The sequence below is a fragment of the Schistocerca piceifrons genome, chromosome 4 (genome assembly GCF_021461385.2).
Source record: "Schistocerca piceifrons isolate TAMUIC-IGC-003096 chromosome 4, iqSchPice1.1, whole genome shotgun sequence".
Taxonomy (NCBI): Eukaryota; Metazoa; Arthropoda; class Insecta; order Orthoptera; family Acrididae; genus Schistocerca; species Schistocerca piceifrons.
Genome location: NC_060141.1, coordinates 525,036,349 through 525,060,243, shown reverse-complemented (window position 1 = coordinate 525,060,243; position 23,895 = coordinate 525,036,349). Strand labels below are relative to the sequence as shown.

General features: G+C 42.4%; 1 protein-coding gene across 1 annotated transcript in view; it reads left to right on the top strand.

Annotated features, from left to right (window-relative positions):
• Positions 1-23,895, top strand: part of LOC124795978 — a 258,146-nt gene that overhangs the window by 16,263 nt on the left and 217,988 nt on the right. Inside the window, exon 4 of the mRNA XM_047260060.1 lies at positions 5,205-5,408. Coding sequence (XP_047116016.1) covers positions 5,205-5,408 — 204 coding nt within the window. The remainder of the gene's footprint in view (positions 1-5,204; positions 5,409-23,895) is intronic.

Here is a 23,895-nt window from a genome sequence, read left to right as displayed (position 1 = left end):
CCTTCACTGACTATCCACCAATCTCAGCCTTTCAACTGGATTCCTTTGTATCACTGATGACAACACTTCCTCATATATGCCTATGGTCTTACAGCTATTGAGCACTACCTCTCCCAACATCCTTCAGACTCCAAATCCACTACCACGTTCTTCATACACCTTACTAACTTTATCCTAACTTGCAACTACTTATCCTTTGCAGGGAAGGTATGCAAAGAAATCTGAGGCACACCAATGGGTACCCAATGTGGCACCCCCTATGCCAACCTGTTTATGGTCCATCTGGAGGAAACCTTATCCTTCCAAAACTCCAAACCTCTGGTGTGGTTCAGGTTCATTGATGACATCTTCTTGATATGGACTCGTGAACCAAAGCACCTTCTCCTCATTCCTTCACAACCTCAACGCCTTCTCTCCCATCCTCTTCAAGTGGCCCGCCTAACCCAGTGTTCCGCCTTCCTGGATGCTGATTGCCTGCTCTCTGATGGTTCCATCCACACCTCTGCCCATTTTAAATCAACAACCATCAAAAGTATGTACAGTGAAGAGCTGCCAACACTTCCACACCAACAAATTGCTCCCAAACAGCCTTGCTCCATGGGGATGGTGTATCTTGAGTGATAAAAACTCCCTTTTTCAGTATGCTGAAGCTCTCAAAGAGACCTTCATAGACAGGTACTACCCCCAGACTAATCCGCAAACAGATTCCAATTCCATATCCACACACACCCTTGATCCTCCCACCACCCACAAGAAACAGCTACAAAGGAGCACCTTCCTAATCACCCAATATCACCCCAGGCTGGAACATCTGAACCACTTCCCTTGTCAGGGCTTTGGTTACCTATCATCATGGCATGAGAAGAGGGACATCCTACCCAAGATCCTTCCCATCCCTCCCTGAGTGGAGGTCTGTTGCCCACCCTACCCCTGATCCATCCTTATGCCATTCCCAGTCCCAAACCCTGTCGTAGTGATCATACCCCTGTGAAGACCCAGGTGCAAGACTTGCCAAATCCACCCTCCCACCCCCAGCAATTCCTAAACCAGTCCTGTCACAGGTTTACCCTAGCCCATCAGAAGCCAGGTCACCTGTGAAAGCAGCCAAGTTATATACCAGCTGTGCTGCAATCATTGCACAACTTTTAATATTGATATGACTACCAACCAGCTGTTCACGGGATGTACAAGCCTTCACCAAAGTGTGGCCGAGAACAAAATATACTGCCCCGTGGCACAACATGCAGCTGAACAGCACATGCTAATTTGAATGGCTGCTTCACAACTCGGCCCATCTGTATCCTCCCCTTCACGACCAGCTATGTGAACTGCGCGCATGGGAGTTACCCTTACAACATGTTCTCCATTCCCTAATTGATTCCAGCCTCAACCTATGGTAACTTACTGTTGCCACACCCTCCACCCAACAGTTTCCACCTCCTCTGTTGTACATCACCTCCTAGTTCATAACCCCTCACCCTCATTGTGCACCACTCTCTGCCAGTGCACCCACAAGTCTTTTTCCCATTCTCTGCCCCTCTCTCGTTTCCCACTCACCATTGCCATCCCCCTTCCCTCCCCGCAGCCTCCTGATTACTGCACCTGGCAGCCTTGTCTTGCCACAATGTAGTTTCTCCTTGCTCTGCCAGAAAGCACCCTTCTCCATCCCCCATCCCACCCCTCCCCCCGTACCCTGCTAACCTTTCCCTTACCCCACCCCACTCTGGATTGCTGCTTTTGTTCAACATGACTGTTGCATTCTGGCTGGAGATATCAGTTGTATGTGTGTGAGGTGTGATTGCTGTGCTGACTTGTGTGAATGTGTGCTTACTTCTGATGAAGGCTTCGACCATAATCTTAATGGGTGAAATATTTTCATTGTGAGTTTCTGCAGCTTAGCATGCCATCTTTTCTGTGAGTAGCAATCCATCCTTTACATAATATTGTTGATATTCCTACCTGGATAATATTGTTGATATTCCTACCTGGTCCCTCCAGTGTTGCATTTTTACACTTGTTAGATATATCCCGTCATTTAAAATATGTTAAAATATGTTTGCTGCTGGTATTCAGAATTGGTCAGTGTTGCTATCAAACAGTTGTTTTCTCTAATGTAGGGTTTCTTAAGGCAGAATTTACCAAAGAATTGTTCTTAACCCACAACTGTATAAAATACAGTACAGCTTGCAATAGCTAGAAATATTCACATGATTAAATTGACTGCCATACCAATATTGTTCCATATAGAATTGATGGAGAAACTGTATGTAAGGAATGAGAGGGATCAAAATCACATCTACAGCAGAACAAGCATGGCAATGCAGGAAACTTGATGACTCTGTTTTGGATGGGGGGGGGACTTCATGTCTGAATTCCCATCACACTTCTAATAGTTACAGAACTGGATTTTTTAAATGCAGTAGAGTATTAGGTACCTGAAACAGTTTGGGATGAAGATGTTTGGATAACTGATCTTGTATGAAAATATATTGTACCAGTAGCATTGCTACAAATATGAAACAATGACATGGGAAGCTGATGACATAGCACAAAGTAGTAGCAGTAGTAGTAACTTGTAAATAATAGATTTCAGCTATCAGTCGTCCTTTGGAATTTTTATTGGCAGATCTAGATTTCAGCTAGAAACTAGCCATCAATGCATTTATCAAAAATGATAGTGCATTGAGAATGGCTAGTTTCTAGCTGAATTCTAGATCTGCCAATAAAAATTCCAAAGGACGACTGATAGCTGAAATCTATTATTTACAAGTCAATATAACAGTTGCTGTGTGCAACAGCCTCTGAATGGAGGGTAACCTTGAAGTAGTAGTAGCTGTTTATTAGTTCTTTGGGTGGATTGATAGTCACCTGAAGGAAGGAGGTTATTTCAAGCTTCCTGTAAGTCAAATTTATTTATTTATTTTTTTTCTGCTGAATATTTTTGTATTCTTTGCTGCCGAGTACCATATTTATTTATGCTTTTCTTTCATAACATTTGAAGCTTTCTGTGACATGCTTATCCGTTGGTTGGAGGAGTGGGGTAATTTTGGAAGGGAGAGGGGATAATCGTTCCTTTCTGTCTGTCAAGCGAAATGTTTGAAAGATGACTTGGGGCATTAGCAGTCAATAATGAAACAATTTCTTTAGATACTAATGGGGATCTAAGAGTGAGGTGTTTGTTATTCCAGAAGAAAAAATTAATGTCTTGAACTGCTATTATTGTCTCTGTTGAACTTATAGTACCATAATGGAACTATGCACGTGATGTGAAACAACATGAATTGCTATATTATGAAACTTCAGAGAGAGAAAGAAAGAGAGAGAGAGAGAGAGAGAGAGAGAGAAAGAGAGATATCAGAAATGTGCTCCATATACTTCTTTTAAGCTCTGCAGCGAGTCCTGTGACATCATCTCCAAATTTGCCATCTCTGTGTGCTCATCAACTTGACAAATTTCCACTGCTGCCCACTTGTCACTTGAGTGTCTTAGGACGAGAATCACTCACAAAGGGACGCAAGTACATGAGTTCACGAGTACAATCGTGGACTCATGGCATTCCTGCTACAGAGGCAACCTGTTTGAAATAAATTTTCACAATTAGACTGCAAATTAGTCTCCTATTCATTTATTTTACACAATCATGATTGTGTATTCATTCTCATGTGTGAGTTGAAATTTCACAAAATGTCCAACATGCCTAATAGATGTAAGCAATCATTGGGCATGATGATTATTATACTGGTATAGTGACTGCAAAGCTGGCAATGAATATGTTTGTTTATACACACATTTATATAGATGTGTATGTGTATATTACTTGTGAGTGTGTGTGTGTGTGTGTGTGTGTGTGTGTGTGTGTGTGTGTGTGTGTGTGTGTCATTTGCAGGTCAGTAACAGACTGTGCAGCTTCACCCTGAGCATTTGCATAAGTGGAATCCTGCTACAAGTGTGTCAATTTCTATTGTCTCAATTTACTGCAGGCTGCTGCTCAGTGCACTGTATAACAATATTTCTTCAGACATGACAGTCCATATACAAATGTGCCAATTGGTCACATATGACCTTTTGTTGTGTGACGTAGTTCAGTGTAGACTATAGTGATTCTTAAGCATTTGAGGCAATGTGGGTGATTTCAGCTGAGCTACTAATAGCAAAGTTATACACCATGAAAATATTAAACCATGAAATAGAAATTTTTTTTTCAACACATTCCTGGAACTTTATTCAAAAAGAGCTATGTTTGTGTGTATGTTGCAAGACATCTTAAAAACATGATCAGTGCACAATGCACAGTGAGTACCAGTTCTCTCATGTACAACAGGTAATAACATCTTTCACTGTTTGTGAATTGGTACATGGTGTTGCTTTTCTCAAATTATTAGTAAAGTATTGATGAATCCAGCATTTAAGGCCCATGTTTCATATGTTTCAGATTGTGGTTATAATTACACAGACATTGATTGTAATTTGGATATACTGTTGATTAATTTTGCTACAGCTACACGGGGTAGCCGCGCGGTCTAAGATGTCTTGTCACAGTTCGCGCAGCTCCTCCTGTTAGAGGTTCGAGTCCTCCCTTGGGCATGGGTGTGTTTGTGTGTGTGTGTGTGTGTGTGTGTGTGTTTTCCTATCATAAGTTAGCTTAAATTAGATGAAGTAGTGTGTAAGCCTAGGGATTGATAACCTCAGAAGTTTGGTCCCATAGGACTTACTACAAATCTCCAAAATTTTGCTACATTGTTGTTATGGTTATTAGTGATATATCTTAGTCTAGAAACAGCTCTCAGAAATGGGAAACAACTACGATGAATAAAAATGTGTTTCAGAATTGAACATTAAAGTAATTGAAAATGCTAGATATGACAATTATTAATAAACGATATTATGATTGCGGAAGCACACTTTGTGACAGTCGTTTCGTTGTACCTATCTGCGACTCAGTGTTGTTACGTTCCATCCTTGATTTATCATTGTTTGATTATTAGAAAACGTTTCAAATGATTATGAAAAACAGTTAGAATAATAATTGCAAAAAAAATAGAAGGGATGAGAATGAAGAAAACCACAACTGACAAATGTGAAGATGTTTCAAATGATGAGTATGAAGGTACTTTAGTAATAAGAAAGGATTTATGGTGGAAATCTATTGCTCTTCTTGGTTATTAAATTCATACTGAAACATAAGACAAAATATTATTTTTCAGGATGAACGAGAGCAGCAGGTTCAGGTTACATCAGATCATCAGCAACAGCGTGCCCCAAAACAGGATAAGATTGATGACTTTGAAAAAAACAGAAGAGAATTCAATACAGTTATTGAATCCATGAGAAGATGTGCTACATTGTCTGGTGTTGACCCAGAGATCATTGATTGGCTTACATTTTCAGATGTGTCAAGTCCAGTGAAGGTTAGTGGTGTGTGTGTGTGTGTGTGTGTGTGTGTGTGTGTGTGTGTGTGTGTGTGTTGTCTTGTTGCTGGTTGACTGGGGAGGGGGTCAGAGAATATTGTTTATTTTAGAGGGTGATGATAAATATATTGTTTCTTTAATCAAGTGGTCTTGTGTAGAATGCCAAAAAATATAACTGTGCTACACTCATCAGCAAATCCAAATATCCTCAGGCCAGTGTTGACTGGCATGTTCCTACAAAAGTTTCTGAAGTTCCTTTCCTTGTGTGGGCACTTGATAAATTTTACTGTTTGCATGATCATTGTGTCACATTAATACATGTTGCACTGCAAACAGCAGAGTAGATCATTCATATTCTGTGAACTGATTGGAGTTCAGTGCTTAATACAGTGCGTAGTGGGCAGTGTGGGACACCCCACATTCTTTTTGTGACAGAGCCCCTTTGAAGACAGTTTGCCATTATTTTCCTCAAACCAGTGTATAAATATTTCATATGTGTAACTGTATCATGTAGCTTGCTCTTAGTAATATTTCTGATGTGTGTAGTGTCTCTTGTTTTGGAATGCTATGGAAACGATCAGTGGAACAACACAAAATCTGATGTCGACAAAGTACATTATATCAATGTACATGACTGAAACTTCAAAGTATTTCTTGGAGCACTCACTCGTCAACTGCAGGTGATATTGACTCGTGGTGAAAAAACACAGCAGGGCACTAATTTTCATAATGAAATGTATAGGGCAAGTATTGGGCAATAAAATTCGTGACACTGATACCTCATAAAAATTATACTCTTCTTAAAGGTAATAAAAGTAGGATATTTTATCTGCTACCAAACCCACGCATATGTAGAAGTGGATAGGCTCTTCATGAACATTGTTTCAGAAATAGGCAGGTGAATTAAATAAAAACTTAAGTTTGTATAGGGAATCGTATAACTCTAAGAAAATGCCTTTTGTAGACTATCTAATAAACACTCCCATGATACTGACAAATAGGGATATTGTGTAAATAGTAAAATCACTGAAAACTAAGAATTGTCAAGTGTGTGACAGGGTATTTAGCCAAATTCATAATCTTTTCTTTAGGAATGTTCAGTATCCTGAACGATTAACGTACTCGCTTTCAAGCCATTTATATAATAATAATAATAATAATAATAATAATAAAGGGGGAGAGAGAGAGAGAGAGAGAATGTAGAAAATTTTAAACATATTTGGCATTGGAAATGGTTCAACAACTGAAACCGGATTAAACAACAAGTTAGATGTGTTATTTGATTTGACTGTGGTAGTTGATTGTGTATATCACAAAGTATCACTGCAGACACAGGACATCCATGGAATAACAGTAGCAGTTCACAGTTGGTTATTCTCACAATAATGAGAATGACTATAAGTTGGTGCTGGGTTGCGACCAGGGGAGGGGGGGATTGTGTCAGGGCTGGGACCACTACAATTTATATACAATGCCGATAGCCTCACTGTCAAGCAGCCTATATGTACCACTGATGTTTATCTACAGGGTGTTAAGTAACATGTGGGAAACTTCTGCAGAATGGATAGAGGACTTAAAAAGAAGCAAAAAAGTTCCGATATACAAATGGTGATTTTTTTCCCCCCCCCCTTCCTTTCTTTTCTTCTTTCTTCTTCTTCTTCTTCTTCATCTTCTTCTTCTTATTTTTTGTTGTTACACATTTGCTTTGTTTCTGTCATGTTGCTTTCAAATTTTCAGCTTGGTTCTAGCATATCTTTTTCATTTGAAATGTTGGTTGTTTCGGGAAGTGTTAAGTCAAACCCATCTTACGTTTATGTCAGCTGTTATGGTACTAGTAAATAAACAAATCCTTTTAGAATTGAGAACATAGTCAGTAGTGGAAGATTACTCTACAGTTCTTGTTGGACTAGTATTTAGTATTTACTGAATGTTCTTTTCCCACCAAGAATCGAAACAGCTATTTCCAAGAGGGGTACTACCAAACAAGTGTGTGTTAATGACCTCATCTGGAGGTCAACACATTGTGTCTGACTTCTAGGCACAGGCATGATGCCTGCTCAGCCATATTCTAATTGACTAGTGTGTGCTGTACATTTTTGGCTAAGATGTGTCTGATATATGGATTTGCAAATTGCAATGCTTCCGAAGCCAGACATTTGTATGCTGAAAGATTTCCTAAAATAAATGTATCAAACAATAACACTTTTCAAAGAAAACATGAACATATTGTGGAGGCAGTCTCTTTCGAGAAAAGATCATTTCATTGTGAATGACCAAATAGTGTTGAAACATCACCTGATTTAGAGGATCGAGTACTATATCATATTGAGAACAATAATGGCAGCATTATCTGAGAAATAGAAGAAACAGAGTGTAAGTCATGTGACAGTTTCAAAAATGTTTTGAGGGCAGCTCCTTTATCAATATCTTCAGAGAGTGCAAGTTCTTAATGAAACAGATTTTCAATCTAGAAAAGCTTTTTTTATCTGGGTACTGGGGGTGTGTGCTTACAGTCAACACTTTCTGTCTACCATACTAGTCACTGAGGGAGCAAAGTTTACCAGGGATGTGGTGCAGAATTTTCCCAACACTCGTGTATGCGCAGATGAGACTCCTTTTGCAGTTTTGGAAATGAGGCATCAACAGTAGTTTAGCATTAATGTATGGGTTGGCATAATTGGAGATAGCTTAATAGACATTTCATTTTCCATGGAATAATGACTGAATTTTTAATGCAATATTTAAATATTTTGCTGGAAGACCTTCCGTTGCACTTGCATCAGAGCATGTGGTTCATGCACAGTGTAAAAAACATCTGGTAGTGATTGTGAGCGAAGCTAGTAGTAGTGTTTATAGGGACAGAGAGTGTCACATAGATTATGACATAGAAAAGGTAGCTACTCAAACTGGTGACACAAATGTGCATATTGTCCTACTGGCCATTAAAATTGTTACACCAAGAAGAAATGCAGACGATAAACGGGTATTCGTTGGACAAATATATTATACTAGAACTGACGTGATTACATTTTCACGCAATTTGGGTGCATAGATCCTGAGAAATCAGTACCCAGAACAATTACCTCTGGCCGTAATAACGGCCTTGATACGCCTGGGCATTGACTCAAACAGAGCTTGGATGCCGTGTACAGGTACAGCTGCCCATACAGCTTCAACACGATTCAACAGTTCATCAAGACTAGTGACTGGCGTATTGTGATGAGCCAGTTGCTTGGCCACCATTGGCCAGACGTTTTCAATTGGAGAGAGATCTGGGGAATGTGCTGGCCAGGGCAGCAGTCAAACATTTTCTGTATCCAGAAAGGCCCGTACAGGACATGGAACATGCGGTCGTGCATTATCCTGCTGAAATGTAGGGTTTCACAGGGATCGAATGAAGGGTAGAGCCACGGGTCGTAACACATCTGAAATGTAACGTCCACTGTTCAAAGTGCCGTCAATGCGAACAAGAAGTGACCGAGACGTGTAACCAATGGCACCCCATTCCATCACGCCGGGTGATAACGCCAGTATGGCGATGACGAATACACGCTTCCAATGTGCATTCACCGCGATATCGCCAAACACGGATGCGACCATCATGATGCTGTAAACAGAACCTGGATTCTTATAAAAAAGTGACGTTTTGTCATTCGTGCTCCCAGGTTCGTCGTTGAGTACTCCATCGCAGGCGTTCCTGCCTGTGATGCAGCGTCAATCCTGCCTGTGATGCAGCGTCAATCCTGCCTGTGATGCAGCGTCAATCCTGTCTGTGATGCAGCGTCAAGGGTAACCGCAGCCATTGTCTCCGACCTGATAGTCCATGCTGCTGCAAACATCGTCGAACTGTTCGTGCAGATGGTGGTTGTCTTGCAAACATTCCAATCTGTTGATTCAGGGATCAAGACATAGGTGCACGATCTGTTACAGCCATGCGGATAAGATGCCTGTCATCTCGACTGCTAGCGATACGAGGCCGTTGGGATCCAGCACAGCGTTCCGTATTACCCTCCTGAACCCACGAATACCATATTCTGCTAACAGTCATTGGATCTTGACCAACGCAAGCAGCAATGTCGTGATACGATAAACCGAAATCACGATAGGCTACAATCTGACCTTTATCAAAGCCTGAAACGTGATGGTACGCATTTCTCCTCCTTACAGGAGGCATCACAACTACGTTTCACCAGGCAACGCCGGTCAACTGCTGTTTGTGTATGAGAAATCAGTTGCAAACTTTGCTCATGTCAGTACGTTGTAGGTGTCGCCACCAGTGCCAACCTTGTGTGAATGCTCTGAAAAGCTTATCATTTCCTGTTGGTTAAATTTCGCATCGGTAGCACGTCATCTTCGTGGTATAGCAATTTTAATGGCCAGTAGTGTATTAACAAAGGCTTGAGAGGGCACTGATGATGGAGGGAATGGCTGACATTTGCAGAGTTGCCAGTTAAGTTTATTGATAGATGGAGTTTCTCTAGGCATGGATTAAATCTCAGTAGGTATGAGAAGAGAAGTTTGGAAAAGCTTCTAAGTGACAGTGGGGGGGGATCACTCATGAAAAAATTACTGTACTAATTGGTATTAGAGCTGCACCTTTTTTAGGTTGAAGCCAGCTGATAGCTATCCCTGCTTAAGGACACACCTCGAACAAAGGAATTGGCACATTTCATCACAATATAAGAAGTATTAGAGATAAGTTAGTGATTAGCAATCGCTTTCTGAATATAGCAGGTGAATTTATTTAAAAAAAAAATTGCAATGAATCATAGATAACTCTTAGAAAATGACTTTCCCAGACTTGTATCTGAAGTACACCTCTGTGATAATGCCAAGGGAAGATTGAGCCAATAATTACACCACTGAAGACTAAGAACTGTCATGGATAGCATGCAATATGCAGCAGGATACTAAATCACTGTGCTGAATATGTTGGTTCAGTACTTGGCCACATTTGTAATTTTTGCTTTAGGATTGTTTAGTTTCCTAAATAATTAAAGTACTCAGCAATAAAATCACCATATAAAAAAAGGAGTAAGGGATAATATAGGCAAAATTAGACCTATTTCTGTGCCATCGCTGTTTGCAAAAGGTATTGAAAAGACTGTATGTACAGGGTGATTCACGAAGATATGCAAATATTTTAATATGTTTCCAGAATGAGATTTTCACTCTGCAGTGAAGTGTGCGCTGATATGAAACTTCCTGGCAGATTAAAACTGTGTGCCCGACCAAGACTCGAACTCGGGACCTTTGCCTTACGCGGGCAAGTGCTCTACCATCTGAGCTACCAAAGCACGACTCATGCCCGGTCCTCACAGCTTTACTTCTGCCAGTATCTCGTCTCCTACCTTCCAAACTTTACAGAAGCTCTCCTGCGAAACTTGCAGAACTAGCACTCGCGAAAGGCAAAGGTCTACAAGTTCGAGTCTCGGTCGGGCACACAGTTTTAATCTGCCAGGAAGTTTCATTTTAATATGTTGCTGTACAAGTAAAACTAAAGAAAAAAGTTCATATAAACATAGGCTCTCAAATGTTTAGTTATGGGGTTATGGCTAATAATAGATTTTGCCTGAAATTTATCAACTTCACTAATATGAAGCCATCGCAAAACTGTATTAGGTTAAAGTAAAGCACGAAGGACGGGTTGCGAGTCTTGCTTGGGTAGCTCTAGATGGTAGAGCACTTACCCGCGAAAGGCAAAGGTTCTGAGTTCGAGTCTTGGTCCGGCACACGGTTTTAATCTGCCAGGAAGTTGAAACAGAGGATGACACACGTAAAGCTGAAATACTAAACACCTTTTTCCAAAGCTGTTTCACAGAGGAAGACCGCACTGCAGTTCCTTCTCTAAATCCTCACACGAACAAAAAAAAGGCTGACATCGAAATAAGTGTCCAAGGAATAGAAAAGCAACTGAAATCACTCAACAGAGGAAAGTCCACTGGACCGGACAGGATACCAATTCGATTCTACACAGAGTACGCGAAAGAACTTCACCTTCTAACAGCCGTGTACCGCAAGTCTCTAGAGGAACGGAAGGTGCCAAATGATTGGAAAAGAGCACAGGTAGTCCCAGTTTTCAAGAAGGATTGTCGAGCAGATGCGCAAAACTATAGACCTATATCTCTGACATCGATATGTTGTAGAATTTTAGAACGTGTTTTTTTCTCGCGTATCATGTCATTTCTGGAAACCCAGAATCTACTCTGTAGGAATCAACATAGATTTCGGAAACAGCAATCGTGTGAGACCCAACTCGCTTTATTTGTTCATGTGAGCGAGGAAATACTAGAGACAGGTTCCCAGGTAGATGCCATTTTCCTTGACTTCTGGAAGGTGTTTGATACAGTTCTGCACTGTCGCCTGATAAACAAAGTAAGAGCCTACGGAATATCACACCAGCTGTGTGGCTGGATTGAAGAGTTTTCAGCAAACAGAACACAGCATGTTGTTCTCAATGGAGAGACGTGTATGGACGTTAAAGTAACCTCTGGCGTACCACAGGGGAGTGTTATGGGACCATTGCTTTTCACATTATACATAAATGACCTAGTAGATAGTGTTGGAAGTTCCGTGAGGCTTTTCGCGGATGATGCTATATTATACAGAGAAGTTGCAGCATTAGAAAATTGCAGCGAAATACAGGAAGATCTGCAGCAGATAGGCACTTGGTGCAGGGAGTGGCAATTGACCCTTAACATAGACAAATGTAATGTATTGCGAATACATAGAAAGAAGGATCCTTTATTGTGTGGTTATATGATAGCAGAACAAACACTGGTTGCAGTTACTTCTGTAAAATATCTGGGAGTATGTGTACGGGACGATTTGAAGTGGAATGATCATATAAAATTAATTGTTGGTAAGGCGGGTGCCAGGTTGAGATTCATTGGGAGAGTCCTTAGAAAATGTAGTCCATCAACAAAGGAGGTGGCTTACAAAATGCTCGTTTGGCCTATACTTGAGTATTGCTCATCAGTGTGGGATCCGTACCAGGTCGGGTTGACAGAGGAGATAGAGAAGATCCAAAGAAGAGCAGTGCGTTTCGTCACAGGGTTATTTGGTAAGCATGATAGCGTTACGGAGATGTTTAGTGAACTCAAGTGGCAGACTCTACAAGAGAGGCGCTCTGCATCGCGGTGTAGCTTGCTGTCCGGGTTTCGAGAGGGTGCGTTTCTGGATGAGGTATCGAATATATTGCTTCCCCCTACTTATACCTCCCGAGGAGATCACGAATGTAAAATTAGAGAGATCTGAGTGTGCATGGAGGCTTTCCGGCAGTCATTCTTCCCACGAGCCATACGCGAGTGGAACAGGAAAGGGAGGTAATGACAGTGCCGCGTAAAGTGCCCTCTGCCACACACCGTTGGGTGGCTTGCGGAGTATAAATGTATATGTAGATGTAGATCAGTGTGTACTCTGCTGCAGAGTGAAAATCTCATTCTGGAAACATACCCCAGGCTGTGGCTAAGCCGTGCTTCACAGTATCCTTTCTTCCAGGAGTGCTAGTTCTGCCAGGGTAGCAGAAGAGCTTCTGTGAAGTTTGGAAGGTAGAGGATGAGGTATTGGCAAAATTGAAGCTATGAGGATGAGTCGTGAGTCGTGCTTGGATGCTCAGATGGTAGAGCACTTGCCCACGAAAGGCAAAGGTCCTGAATTCAAGTTTTGGTCCGGCACACAGTTTTAATCTGCCAAGAAGTTTCATTTGCAGACCTATGTTTATATGAACTTTCTTCTTTAGTTGTACTTCTGGAACGACATATTAAAAGATTTGCTTATCTTTGTGAATCACCCGCTATAAGAGTAACTGTTGATTTCATTTCATATAATTTGCTCTCAAATGTGGTTCACAAGAGGCGTAAAAGCTGAAAACACTACTTTTTTTCCTTCGTGAGGCACTGGACAGATTAAACAAAAAGTTGTGAACATTATGCAATTTCTTTTATTTAACTGAGGCATTTATGTGGGTCATACAGAATATTACTGCAGAAGTTGGACGATTACGGAATAAGAGGAGTAGCGCATAATTGGTTCCTCTCATACTTTAAGAACAGACAGCAGTAATGAGAACAGCTGGGAGGTGGCATCTAATTGGGGCACAGTTAAGTGAGGGGTGCCTCAGGGGTTGGTGCTGTAACCACTGCTGTTTCTTATATATGTAAATGATATGCCATCTAATATTACAGTAGATTCTAAAATATTTCTGTTTGCTAATGACACTAGTTTGGTAGTAAAGAATGTTGTGTGCTACATAGATAATGTATCAAATGCTTCAGTTTAGGAAATCAGTTCATGACTTGTAGAAAATAAATTGATGCTAAATCTCAGTAAGACTCAGTTTACATAGTTTCTTATGTACAAATCAACTAAAACTGAAATTTTGATTACACAGTGGGTCTGAGCAGGTCAAATTTCTGTGTGTTCTTATACATGTTAAGTTGTTATGGAATGCTGCTATCTTTACTAGTAGTACAATATCTACAGTGAATTATAGTCAACATGAAAATTAGTCTACTTTACTTATTTTCATTTGGTTCTGTTGTACGGCATTATATTCTGGGATAAATCTTTCCATTCATTAATGGTATTTTTGCCAAAGAAACAGGCAGTTCAAGCAGTATGTGGTGTAAGTTCATAAACCTCTTTTCATCCTCCATTCAGGAGTCTGGGAATTCTGACATTGGCTTCTGTATTTTCTTTAATGTATTAGTTGTTAACAGGAAGAGGTTATTCCTTAGAACATCTGGATTGCACTTCCTTGCCCCTGTGCAGAATAGCTCGCAGTATTGTTTTGCACTCATTTTTAGTAGGTTACGACAGGAATTAACAATATCGTAGCAGTAATCCTCACGTATTCAAGTTTATGTTGAGGACTTTCCTCATGGATAACTCTTTTCTTTTTGGCAGGGAGTTTTTGGAAAAATTAAGCTAATTCCTGTGTTATATTGTCAGTTATGTTAATATACAGGATGTCCAAAAAAAAGTGTCAAATGCTTTGAGAGTTGGTAGTACTCATCGGGAAACAAGAGAAATAAATCGAGTAAACATGGGTTCAGAAATGCCTATATTCTGAGATACGTCCAATAAACTTAGTCCAGAAATACATACTTCCTGTGATAAACACATGGTTCAATTTGGCATTCATGCATGACAGTACACCCCTCTGTTGTCCAGTATAAGGACTGACACACTCTTTGAAGTATACGCGAATGTTGTTGTGCCTGGCAGCACATATTGAAGATGCAGTCCTGTAGTGTCCGCACGTCATTGATTGACATAGCGTAGACCAATTCCATCAAGTGTCCCCGTAATAAAAAGTCTAGGGGATTTAGATCTGGGGAATGAGTATGCCAAGATGTGCTGCCCCCCTTCCCCAATCAACCCAGAGGTCGTGAAATGACTGTGTCAGATGTTCGCACACTTTGTGATGAAAGTCTGCTGGTGTGCTATCATGCATGAATCACATTTTTATTCATTGATGCAATGCCTCAGCCTTCAGCAAGATAGGCAATACATTGATGAGAAACTCAGATAATGCACCCCAGTTAACCTTTGTGGTAGCACGTATGACCCTATTAATCTGTCGCCAAGTATGCCTGCCCATACGTTGATCGAGGATTGGTATTGATACCCTTTGCTTAATTGCTTTGGGTTTACATCTGCTTGTACTTGCTGGTTATGGAAATTCAGAACACCACCTCGGGTGAACCCTGCCTCATTAGTAAATAAAATGTTGTATGTAAACAGTGTATCTGCAGCACACTTGGACGACAGCCATTGACAGAACCGTCATCTGCTGTGAGGATCCTGTGGCCTTAGGGCCTGAACGCACTGTTGATGGTATGAAATCAGCAATTGTTCAAGAATTACGTCCAGACAAGAGAGTGAGGTATGCCTTCTACTGCTCCTAATCATCGCACACTCGTCTCAGCAGTTTCTTCTACCAAACATGGCACAAGCTCCTCCATGTCAAGTGCACGGACTGTGCAGGGCCTTCCACTGGCAGTCTTCCGAGATGCAAGGGCACTCATGTCCCTCAGATGCTGGAAAAGTCCACCGAATAGCTTATCAGAGGGCACTCTGCACTGTTGATATTTTTCAGTGTAGACAGCATGGGCTCACAGGCTAAATCCATTTGCTAAACCACACTAGAATATCATATCCGCCACTTCATTTGTTGAGTAGTAGGCTTCCATTGCTAACGTTCTGGAAGAGAGAAAATGTAAATGTACTACACCATTTGTGCATATAAACAGAGTGATAATAGTAAACACATAAGTGAATCCATGTTTGGTAGAAGGTAACACCTTGATGTGTACCCAGGATTGACAGTCAGCAGCCACCTGCACCAGTCACTTGCTAAGTTGTCCCCAAAGACATCTTTAAAATGGCTCAGACTTTCTGCTTCCTGTAGATTGACTTGCAAGGCGAGTTTCATTTCCTCTCACGGAATTCTGTTCCCCGGTCATTATTGAGCCACTGTTGGTCGGTGAAATGACCATGCTGACAGTGTAGTGTAGCAAAACTGTCACACCAGTGAGATACTAAAGTGGTGAGAAAGGACGTTCTTATGAATACAGTGTCCCTATTTCCCCCGCCCACCCCCCCCCCCCCTTTCCTAGCATTAATTTTGAGCCAACATGAACCCAGAATTTCTGTAATGCTAGCAGGAACAGTTGTGGCTGCAAAAGAAACAGCAGCACCAAAAGCAGATGCATGCATGCACTGATTACCTGAATGCGGACCTGCTTCACACCCTCACCCCACTGGTGGTTGGCCAGGTGCCCATTGTGTAGTTCCCATCTTCTTCCATGACACTGTTTGCCAGTTTTGATGGGTCTACGGAAAGATGGGAGAATTGCGTGCACCAGTTTTTGCTGCTGTGCCAGGTAAGACATGTCATTGATCACATTGATAAGGCCACCTGTTGTCCAGCAGTACGGGTTTATACAAAGCTGTCCAGAATTTGTAGCTTTCAACTGAACCTGAGAAACTCCCCTTTCATGAACTTTGTCCGTTGCTGATGTGGACACCAAACCTGTGTGGTGGTAGCAGCACAGTTGCAGTTAAACCACCACCACAAGTGCCTTGGGCAGTCATACGCAGTTAATTGCTTATGTGTTGGGTCTCTCATGCAAGAGGCATTTTAAGTGTCCCAAATATACTACCTATTATGCAGACTCAGTAATTCAAGATATGATCGTCCAGTTAGCACATGACCTCAATGTTCAGTTTAGGTCTTTGACCTTGTCTGACTCCTCTTACGCAGATGTTGCCCAGATTGCAGACTCACATGAGCTGACAGTGGTGGCAAGGGATGGCCTGTTTGATAATTGGCAGATGGCTCAGTTAAGTGTGCATGGTGGTAAACAGCTGCCGGTGCCCCACAGGGTACCCCAGGTGGCCTCGCTTACCGCTGAAACGCCGTGTGTTGACGCCATTGATGATTCTGGCACATGGCATCACAGTGCTGCTTATGTTCACCAGCACCTAGCTCTGTGGGTTTTGTTCAGTTGCAGCATCGTAACTCCTGCCTGCAGCAGTTTTTCGCTTCTCAGCATCGTTCTCCCTCTGCTCATTGTGCACCCCAGCAGTGCTGTCTAAACTATCATTTGTTGCATGTTCATCAAGATTGCCTGCACATGGAAGCCATGTGCGGGTTATACCTTTGGATAGGCCGGTTGGCAACTATTTGTGACCGTCGGTGAGTTGTGAGTCAGTCGATGGGCACCCGTGCCCAGAGTTGCAACACTTGCTGCATCAGGATATGTCTTATAGTAAATAGTGCTTTCCTTTATGTGGACAATTCTCTGTCTCCACATTTTATAAGAATGTGGAATGGCAATTTGCACTTTCAATGATCAATTCACCATTGGTGCAAAATATTTTTGGGCTAGATGCCGTTCCTGTTTTCAGCTTCCAGACGGTTGACGAGGTGCATTTAGTATCTCACTCCGTTCCTTTTCACACTTGGACAAGATAGAGACAAAACTGTAGCATTAGCAGGGTCAAGGAGTTGTATCTCCAGTTCTGTCAAGTCAGTGGGCCACCCCTTTGGTGATGATGCAAAAGTCTGACAGCACTGTGCACCTTTGCTTTGTTTTTAGACAGACAATCAGCACTTAATGCGTTGCAGAATCGTGCCCGATTCTACAGCCAGTAGAGTTGTTGGCGAAGTTGTTGGGGTGCCAGTATATTTCACATATCAACGTACCTGATGCCTACCTGCCATTCCAACAGGATTGCAGTCTCTAGGACTTTCTTGGTCCTCAACATCCACTTTGGGCTACGCTTCTCTTTTGAAATCTTATCTGTGCTACAAATTTATCTACGGAATTTGGAGCAGTTGATTCAGGACTTTCTAAGTTGCGACATTTATCTTGATGACATTTGGGTAACATATCCTACCGGAGAGAAGTATTCATGAAATCTTCAATCAGTTTTGCAATGCCTCCTGGAGAATAGCATTCATTGCAAGCCGGAAAAGTGCAATTTTTTTCTCACCAGACCTACAACCACATCAGAGCTACCATCAACCTACTGGCACCCAAGAACCTGAAGCAGCTCAAGTTTGGCTCCCCCCACTCCCAATAATGAGACTGCCAAGGGACAGTTCTGGCTGGTTTGACAGGGTTCACTACAAATACCTCTCCTGGGTCAACCTTTTCATCTCAGAGTAGCTATTGCAAACCTACGTCCTCAATTATTTGCTGAATGTATACCAATTTCTTTCTTCCCATACAGTTTTTACTTTCTAAAGTTCCGTCTAGTAACATGGAAGTTATTCCCTGATGTCTTGACAGATGTGATATTGTTCTGTCCTGCCCATTTTGTGGAGAACCTTCTCATTCCTTACCTTACCAATTCACCTAATTGTCAACATTCTTCACTGGACCACTTCTCAAATGCTTCAGTTCTCTTCTGTTCTGGTTTTCCCACAATCCATGCTGTGCTCCAATTATAGACTTTCAGAAATTTCTTCCTCAAATTAAGGCCTCTGTTTGATATTAGTGGACTTCTGTTGGCCAGGAATGCCCTTTTTGCCAGTGCTAGTCTGCTTTCTTCCCCCAAGAACAATGGACCTTGCCGTTGGTGGGGAGGCTTGCCTGCCTCAGCGATACAGATAGCCGTCCCATAGGTGCAACCACAACGGAGAGATATCTGTTGATAGGCCAGACTAACGTGTGGTTCCTCAAGAGGGGCAGCAGCCGTTTCAGTAGTTGCAGGGGCAACAGTCTGGACGATTGACTGATCTGGCCTTGTAACACTAACCAAAACGGCCTTGCTGTGCTGGTACTGCGAACGGCTGAAAGCAAGGGGAAACTACAGCTGTAATTTTTCCCGAGGACATGCAGCTTTACTGTATGGTTAAATGATGATGGCGCCCTCTTGGGTAAAAGATTACGGAGGTAAAATAGTCCCCGATTTGGATCTCCGGGCGGGGACTACTCAAGAGGACGTCGTTATCAGGAGAAAGAAAACTGGCGTTCTACGGATCGGAGCGTGGAATGTCAGATCCCTTAATCGAGCAGGTAGGTTAGAAAATTTAAAAAGGGAAATTGATGGGTTAAATTTAGATATAGTAGGAATTAGTGAAGTTCGCTGGCAGGAGGAACAAGACTTTTGGTCAGGCGAATACAGGGTTATAAATACAAAATCAAATAGGGGTAATGCAGGAGTTGGTTTAATAATGAATAGAAAAATAGGAGTGCGGGTAAGCTACTACAAACAGCATAGTGAACGCATTATTGTGGCCAAGAGAGACACGAAGCCCACACCTACTACAGTAGTACAAGTTTATATACCAACTAGCTCTGCAGATGATGAAGAAATGTATGATGAAATAAAAGAAATTATTCAGATAGTGAAGGGAGACGAAAATTTAATAGTCATGGGTGACTGGAGTTCGGTAGTAAGAAAAGGGAGAGAAGGAAATGTAGTAGGTGAATATGGATTGGGACTAAGAAATGAGAGGAAGCCGCCTGATAGAATTTTGCACAGAGCACAACTTAATCATTGCTAACACTTGGTTCAAGAATCATAAAAGAAGGTTATATGCATGGAAGAAGCCTGGAGATACTGACAGGTTTCAGATAGATTATGTAATGGTAAGACAGAGATTTAGGAACCAGATTTTAAATTGTAAGACATTTCCAGGGGCAGATGTGGACTCTGACCACAATCTATTGGTTATGAACTGTAGATTAAAACTGTAGAAACTGCAAAAAGGTGGGAATTTAAGGAGATGGGACCTGGATAAACTGACTAAACCAGAGGTTGTACATAGTTTCAGGGATAGAATAAGGGAACAATTGACAGGAATGGGGGAAAGAAATAGAGTAGAAGGAGAATGGGTAGCTTTGAGAGATGAGGTAGTGAAGGCAGCAGAGGATCTACTAGGTAAAAAGACGAGGGCCAGTAGAAATCCTTGAGTAACAGAAGAAATATTGAATTTAATCGATGAAAGGAGAAAATATAAAAATGCAGTAAATGTAGCAGGCAAAAAGGAATACAAACACCTCAAAAATTAGATCGACAGGAAGTGCAATATGGCTAAGCAGGGATGGCTAGAGGACAAATGTAACGATGTAGAGGCTTATCTCACTAGGGGTAAGATAGATACCGCCTACAGGAAAATTAAAAGTGCCTTTGGAGAAAAGAGAATCACTTGTATGAATATCAAGAGCTCAGATGGAAACCCAGTTCTAAGCAAAGAAGGGAAAGCAGAAAGGTGGAAGGAGTGTATAGAGGGTCTATACAAGGGCGACGTACTTGAGGACAATATTATGGAAATGGAAGAGGATGTAGATGAAGATGAAATGGGAGATACGATACTGCGTGAAGAGTTTGACAGAGCACTGAAAGACCTGAGTCGAAACAAGGCCCCGGGAGTAGACAACATTCCATTAGAACTACTGACGGCCTTAGGAGAGGCAGTCCTGACAAAACTCTACCATCTGGTGAGCAAGATGTATGAGACAGGCGAAATACCCTCAGACTTCAAGAAGAATATAATAATTCCAATCCCAAAGAAAGCAGGTGCCGACAGATGTGAAAATTACCGAACAATCAGTTTAATAAGTTACGGATGCAAAATACTAATGCGAATTCTTTACAGACGAATGGAAAAGCTGGTAGGAGCTGACTTCGGGGAAGATCAGTTTGGATTCCGTAGAAATATTGGAACACGTGAGGCAATACTGACCCTACAACTTATCTTAGAAGCTAGATTAAGGAAAGGAAAACCTACATTTCTAGCATTAGTAAACTTAGAGAAAGCTTTTGACAATGTTTACTGGAATACTCTCTTTCAAATTCTGAAGGTGGCAGGGGTAAATTACAGGGAGCGAAATGCTATTTACAATTTGTACAGAAACCAGATGGCAGTTACAAGAGGCAAGGGACATGAAAGGGAAGCAATGGTTGGGAAGGGAGTGAGACAGGGTTGTAGCCTCTCCTCGATGTTATTCAATCTGTATATTGAGCAAGCAGTGAAGGAAACAAAAGAAAAATTGAGAGTAGGTATTAAAATCCATGGAGAAGAAATAAAAACTTTGAGGTTCGCCGATGGCATTGTAATTCTGTCAGAGACAGCAAAGGACTTACAAGAGCAGTTGAACGGAATGGATAGTGTCTTGAAAGGAGGATATAAGATGAACATCAACAAAAGCAAAACGAGGATAATAGAATGTAGTCGAATTAAATCGGGTGATGCTGAGGGAATTAGATTAGGAAATGAGAGACTTAAAGTAGTAAAGGAGTTTTGCTTTTGGGAAGCAAAATAACTGATGATGGTCGAAGTAGAGAGGATATAAAATGTAGACTGGCAATTGCAAGGAAAGCGTTTCTGAAGAAGAGAAATTTGTTAACATCGGGTATAGATGTAAGTGTCAGGAAGTCATTTCTGAAAGTACACTCCTGGAAATTGAAATAAGAACACCGTGAATTCATTGTCCCAGGAAGGGGAAACTTTATTGACACATTCCTGGGGTCAGATACATCACATGATCACACTGACAGAACCACAGGCACATAGACACAGGCAACAGAGCATGCACAATGTCGGCACTAGTACAGTGTATATCCACCTTTCGCAGCAATGCAGGCTGCTATTCTCCCATGGAGACGATCGTAGAGATGCTGGATGTAGTCCTGTGGAACGGCTTGCCATGCCATTTCCACCTGGCGCCTCAGTTGGACCAGCGTTCGTGCTGGACGTGCAGACCGCGTGAGACGACGCTTCGTCCAGTCCCAAACATTCTCAATGGGGGACAGATTCGGTGATCTTGCTGGCCAGGGTAGTTGACTTACACCTTGTAGAGCACGTTGGGTGGCACGGGATACATGCGGACGTGCATTGTCCTGTTGGAACAGCAAGTTCCCTTGCCGGTCTAGGAATGGTAGAACGATGGGTTCGATGACGGTTTGGATGTACCGTGCACTATTCAGTGTCCCCTCGACGATCACCAGTGGTGTACGGCCAGTGTAGGAGATCGCTCCCCACACCATGACGCCGGGTGTTGGCCCTGTGTGCCTCGGTCTTATGCAGTCCTGATTGTGGCGCTCACCTGCACGGCGCCAAACACGCATACGACCATCATTGGCACCAAGGCAGAAGCGACTCTCATCGTTGAAGACGACACGTCTCCATTCGTCCCTCCATTCACGCCTGCCGCGACACCACTGGAGGCGGGCTGCACGATGTTGGGGCGTGAGCGGGAGACGGCCTAACGATGTGCGGGACCGTAGCCCAGCTTCATGGAGACGGTTGCGAATGGTCCTCGCCGATACCCCAGGAGCAACAGTGTCCCTAATTTGCTGGGAAGTGGCGGTGCGGTCCCCTACGGCACTGCGTAGGATCCTACGGTCTTGGCGTGCATCCGTGCGTCGCTGCGGTCCGGTCCCAGGTCGACGGGCACGTGCACCTTCCGCCGACCACTGGCGACAACATCGATGTACTGTGGAGACCTCACGCCCCACGTGTTGAGCAATTCGGCGGTACGTCCACCCGGCCTCCCGCATGCCCACTATACGCCCTCGCTCAAAGTCCGTCAACTGCACATACGGTTCACGTCCACGCTGTCGCGGCATGCTACCAGTGTTAAAGACTGCGATGGAGCTCCGTATGCCACGGCAAACTGGCTGACACTGACGGCGGCGGTGCACAAATGCTGCGCAGCTAGCGCCATTCGACGGCCAACACCGCGGTTCCTGGTGTGTCCGCTGTGCCGTGCGTGTGATCATTGCTTGTACAGCCCTCTCGCAGTGTCCGGAGCAAGTATGGTGGATCTGACACACCGGTGTCAATGTGTTCTTTTTTCCATTTCCAGGAGTGTATTTGTATGGAGTGTAGCCATGTACAGAAGTGAAACATGGACGATAACTAGTTTGGACAAGAAGAGAATAGAAACTTTTGAAATGTGGTGCTACAGGAGAATGCTGAAGATTAGATGGGTAATGAGGCATCAAGGGATCACAAATTTAGTATTGGAGGAAAGCGTAGAGGGTAAAAATCGTAGAGGGAGACCAAGAGATGAATACACTAAGCAGATTCAGAAGGATGTAGGTTGCACTAAGTACTGGGAGGTGAAGAAGCTTGCACAGGATAGAGTAACATGGAGAGAGCGGCATCAAACCAGTCTCAGGACTGAAGACCACAACAACAACAGTCTGCTTTATACGTCCTCCTTGCTCTGTCCATCATGGGTTATTTTGCTGCCTATGTAGCAGAATTCCTTAACATCGTCTGCTTCATGATCCCCAATTTTTATATTAAACTTTGTGCCAATCTCATTTCTGATACTTCTCATTACTCTCTTCTTTTTTTCCGTTTACTCTCAGTCCGTATTCTTCATTCATTAGACTGTTCATTCAAATTATAGTGTCCTGTAATTATTCTCCACTTTCACTGAGGATAGCAATGTCATCAGTAAATCTTATCATCGATATCCTTTCATATTGAATTTTAAGCCAGCACCTGAACTTTTCTTTTAAATTGAAGCACCAAAGAAACTGGTATAGGCATGTGTACTCAAATACAGAGGTATATAAACAGGGAGAATATGGCACTGTGGTCGGCAGTGCCTTTATATGAGTGTCTGGCACAGTTGTTAGATCAGTTACTGCTGCTACAATGGCAGGTTGTCAAGATTTAAATGAGTTTGAACGTGGTGTTGTAGTTGGCACACGAGCGGAGGGACACATCATCTCCGAGGTAACATTGCATTCGGGATTTTCCCATACGACCATTTCACGAGTATACTGTGAATATCAGGAATCCAGTAAAACATCAAATCTCCAACATTGCTGTGGCCGGAAAAAGATCCTGCAAGAATAGGAACAACAATGGCTGAAGAGAATTATTCAGTGAGACAGAAGTGCAACCCTTGAGCAAATTGCTGCAGTGTCAGTGACATGGCATCAGCAAGTGTCAGCATGCGAACCATTCAACGAAACATCATTGATATTGGCTTTCGGAGCTGAAGGC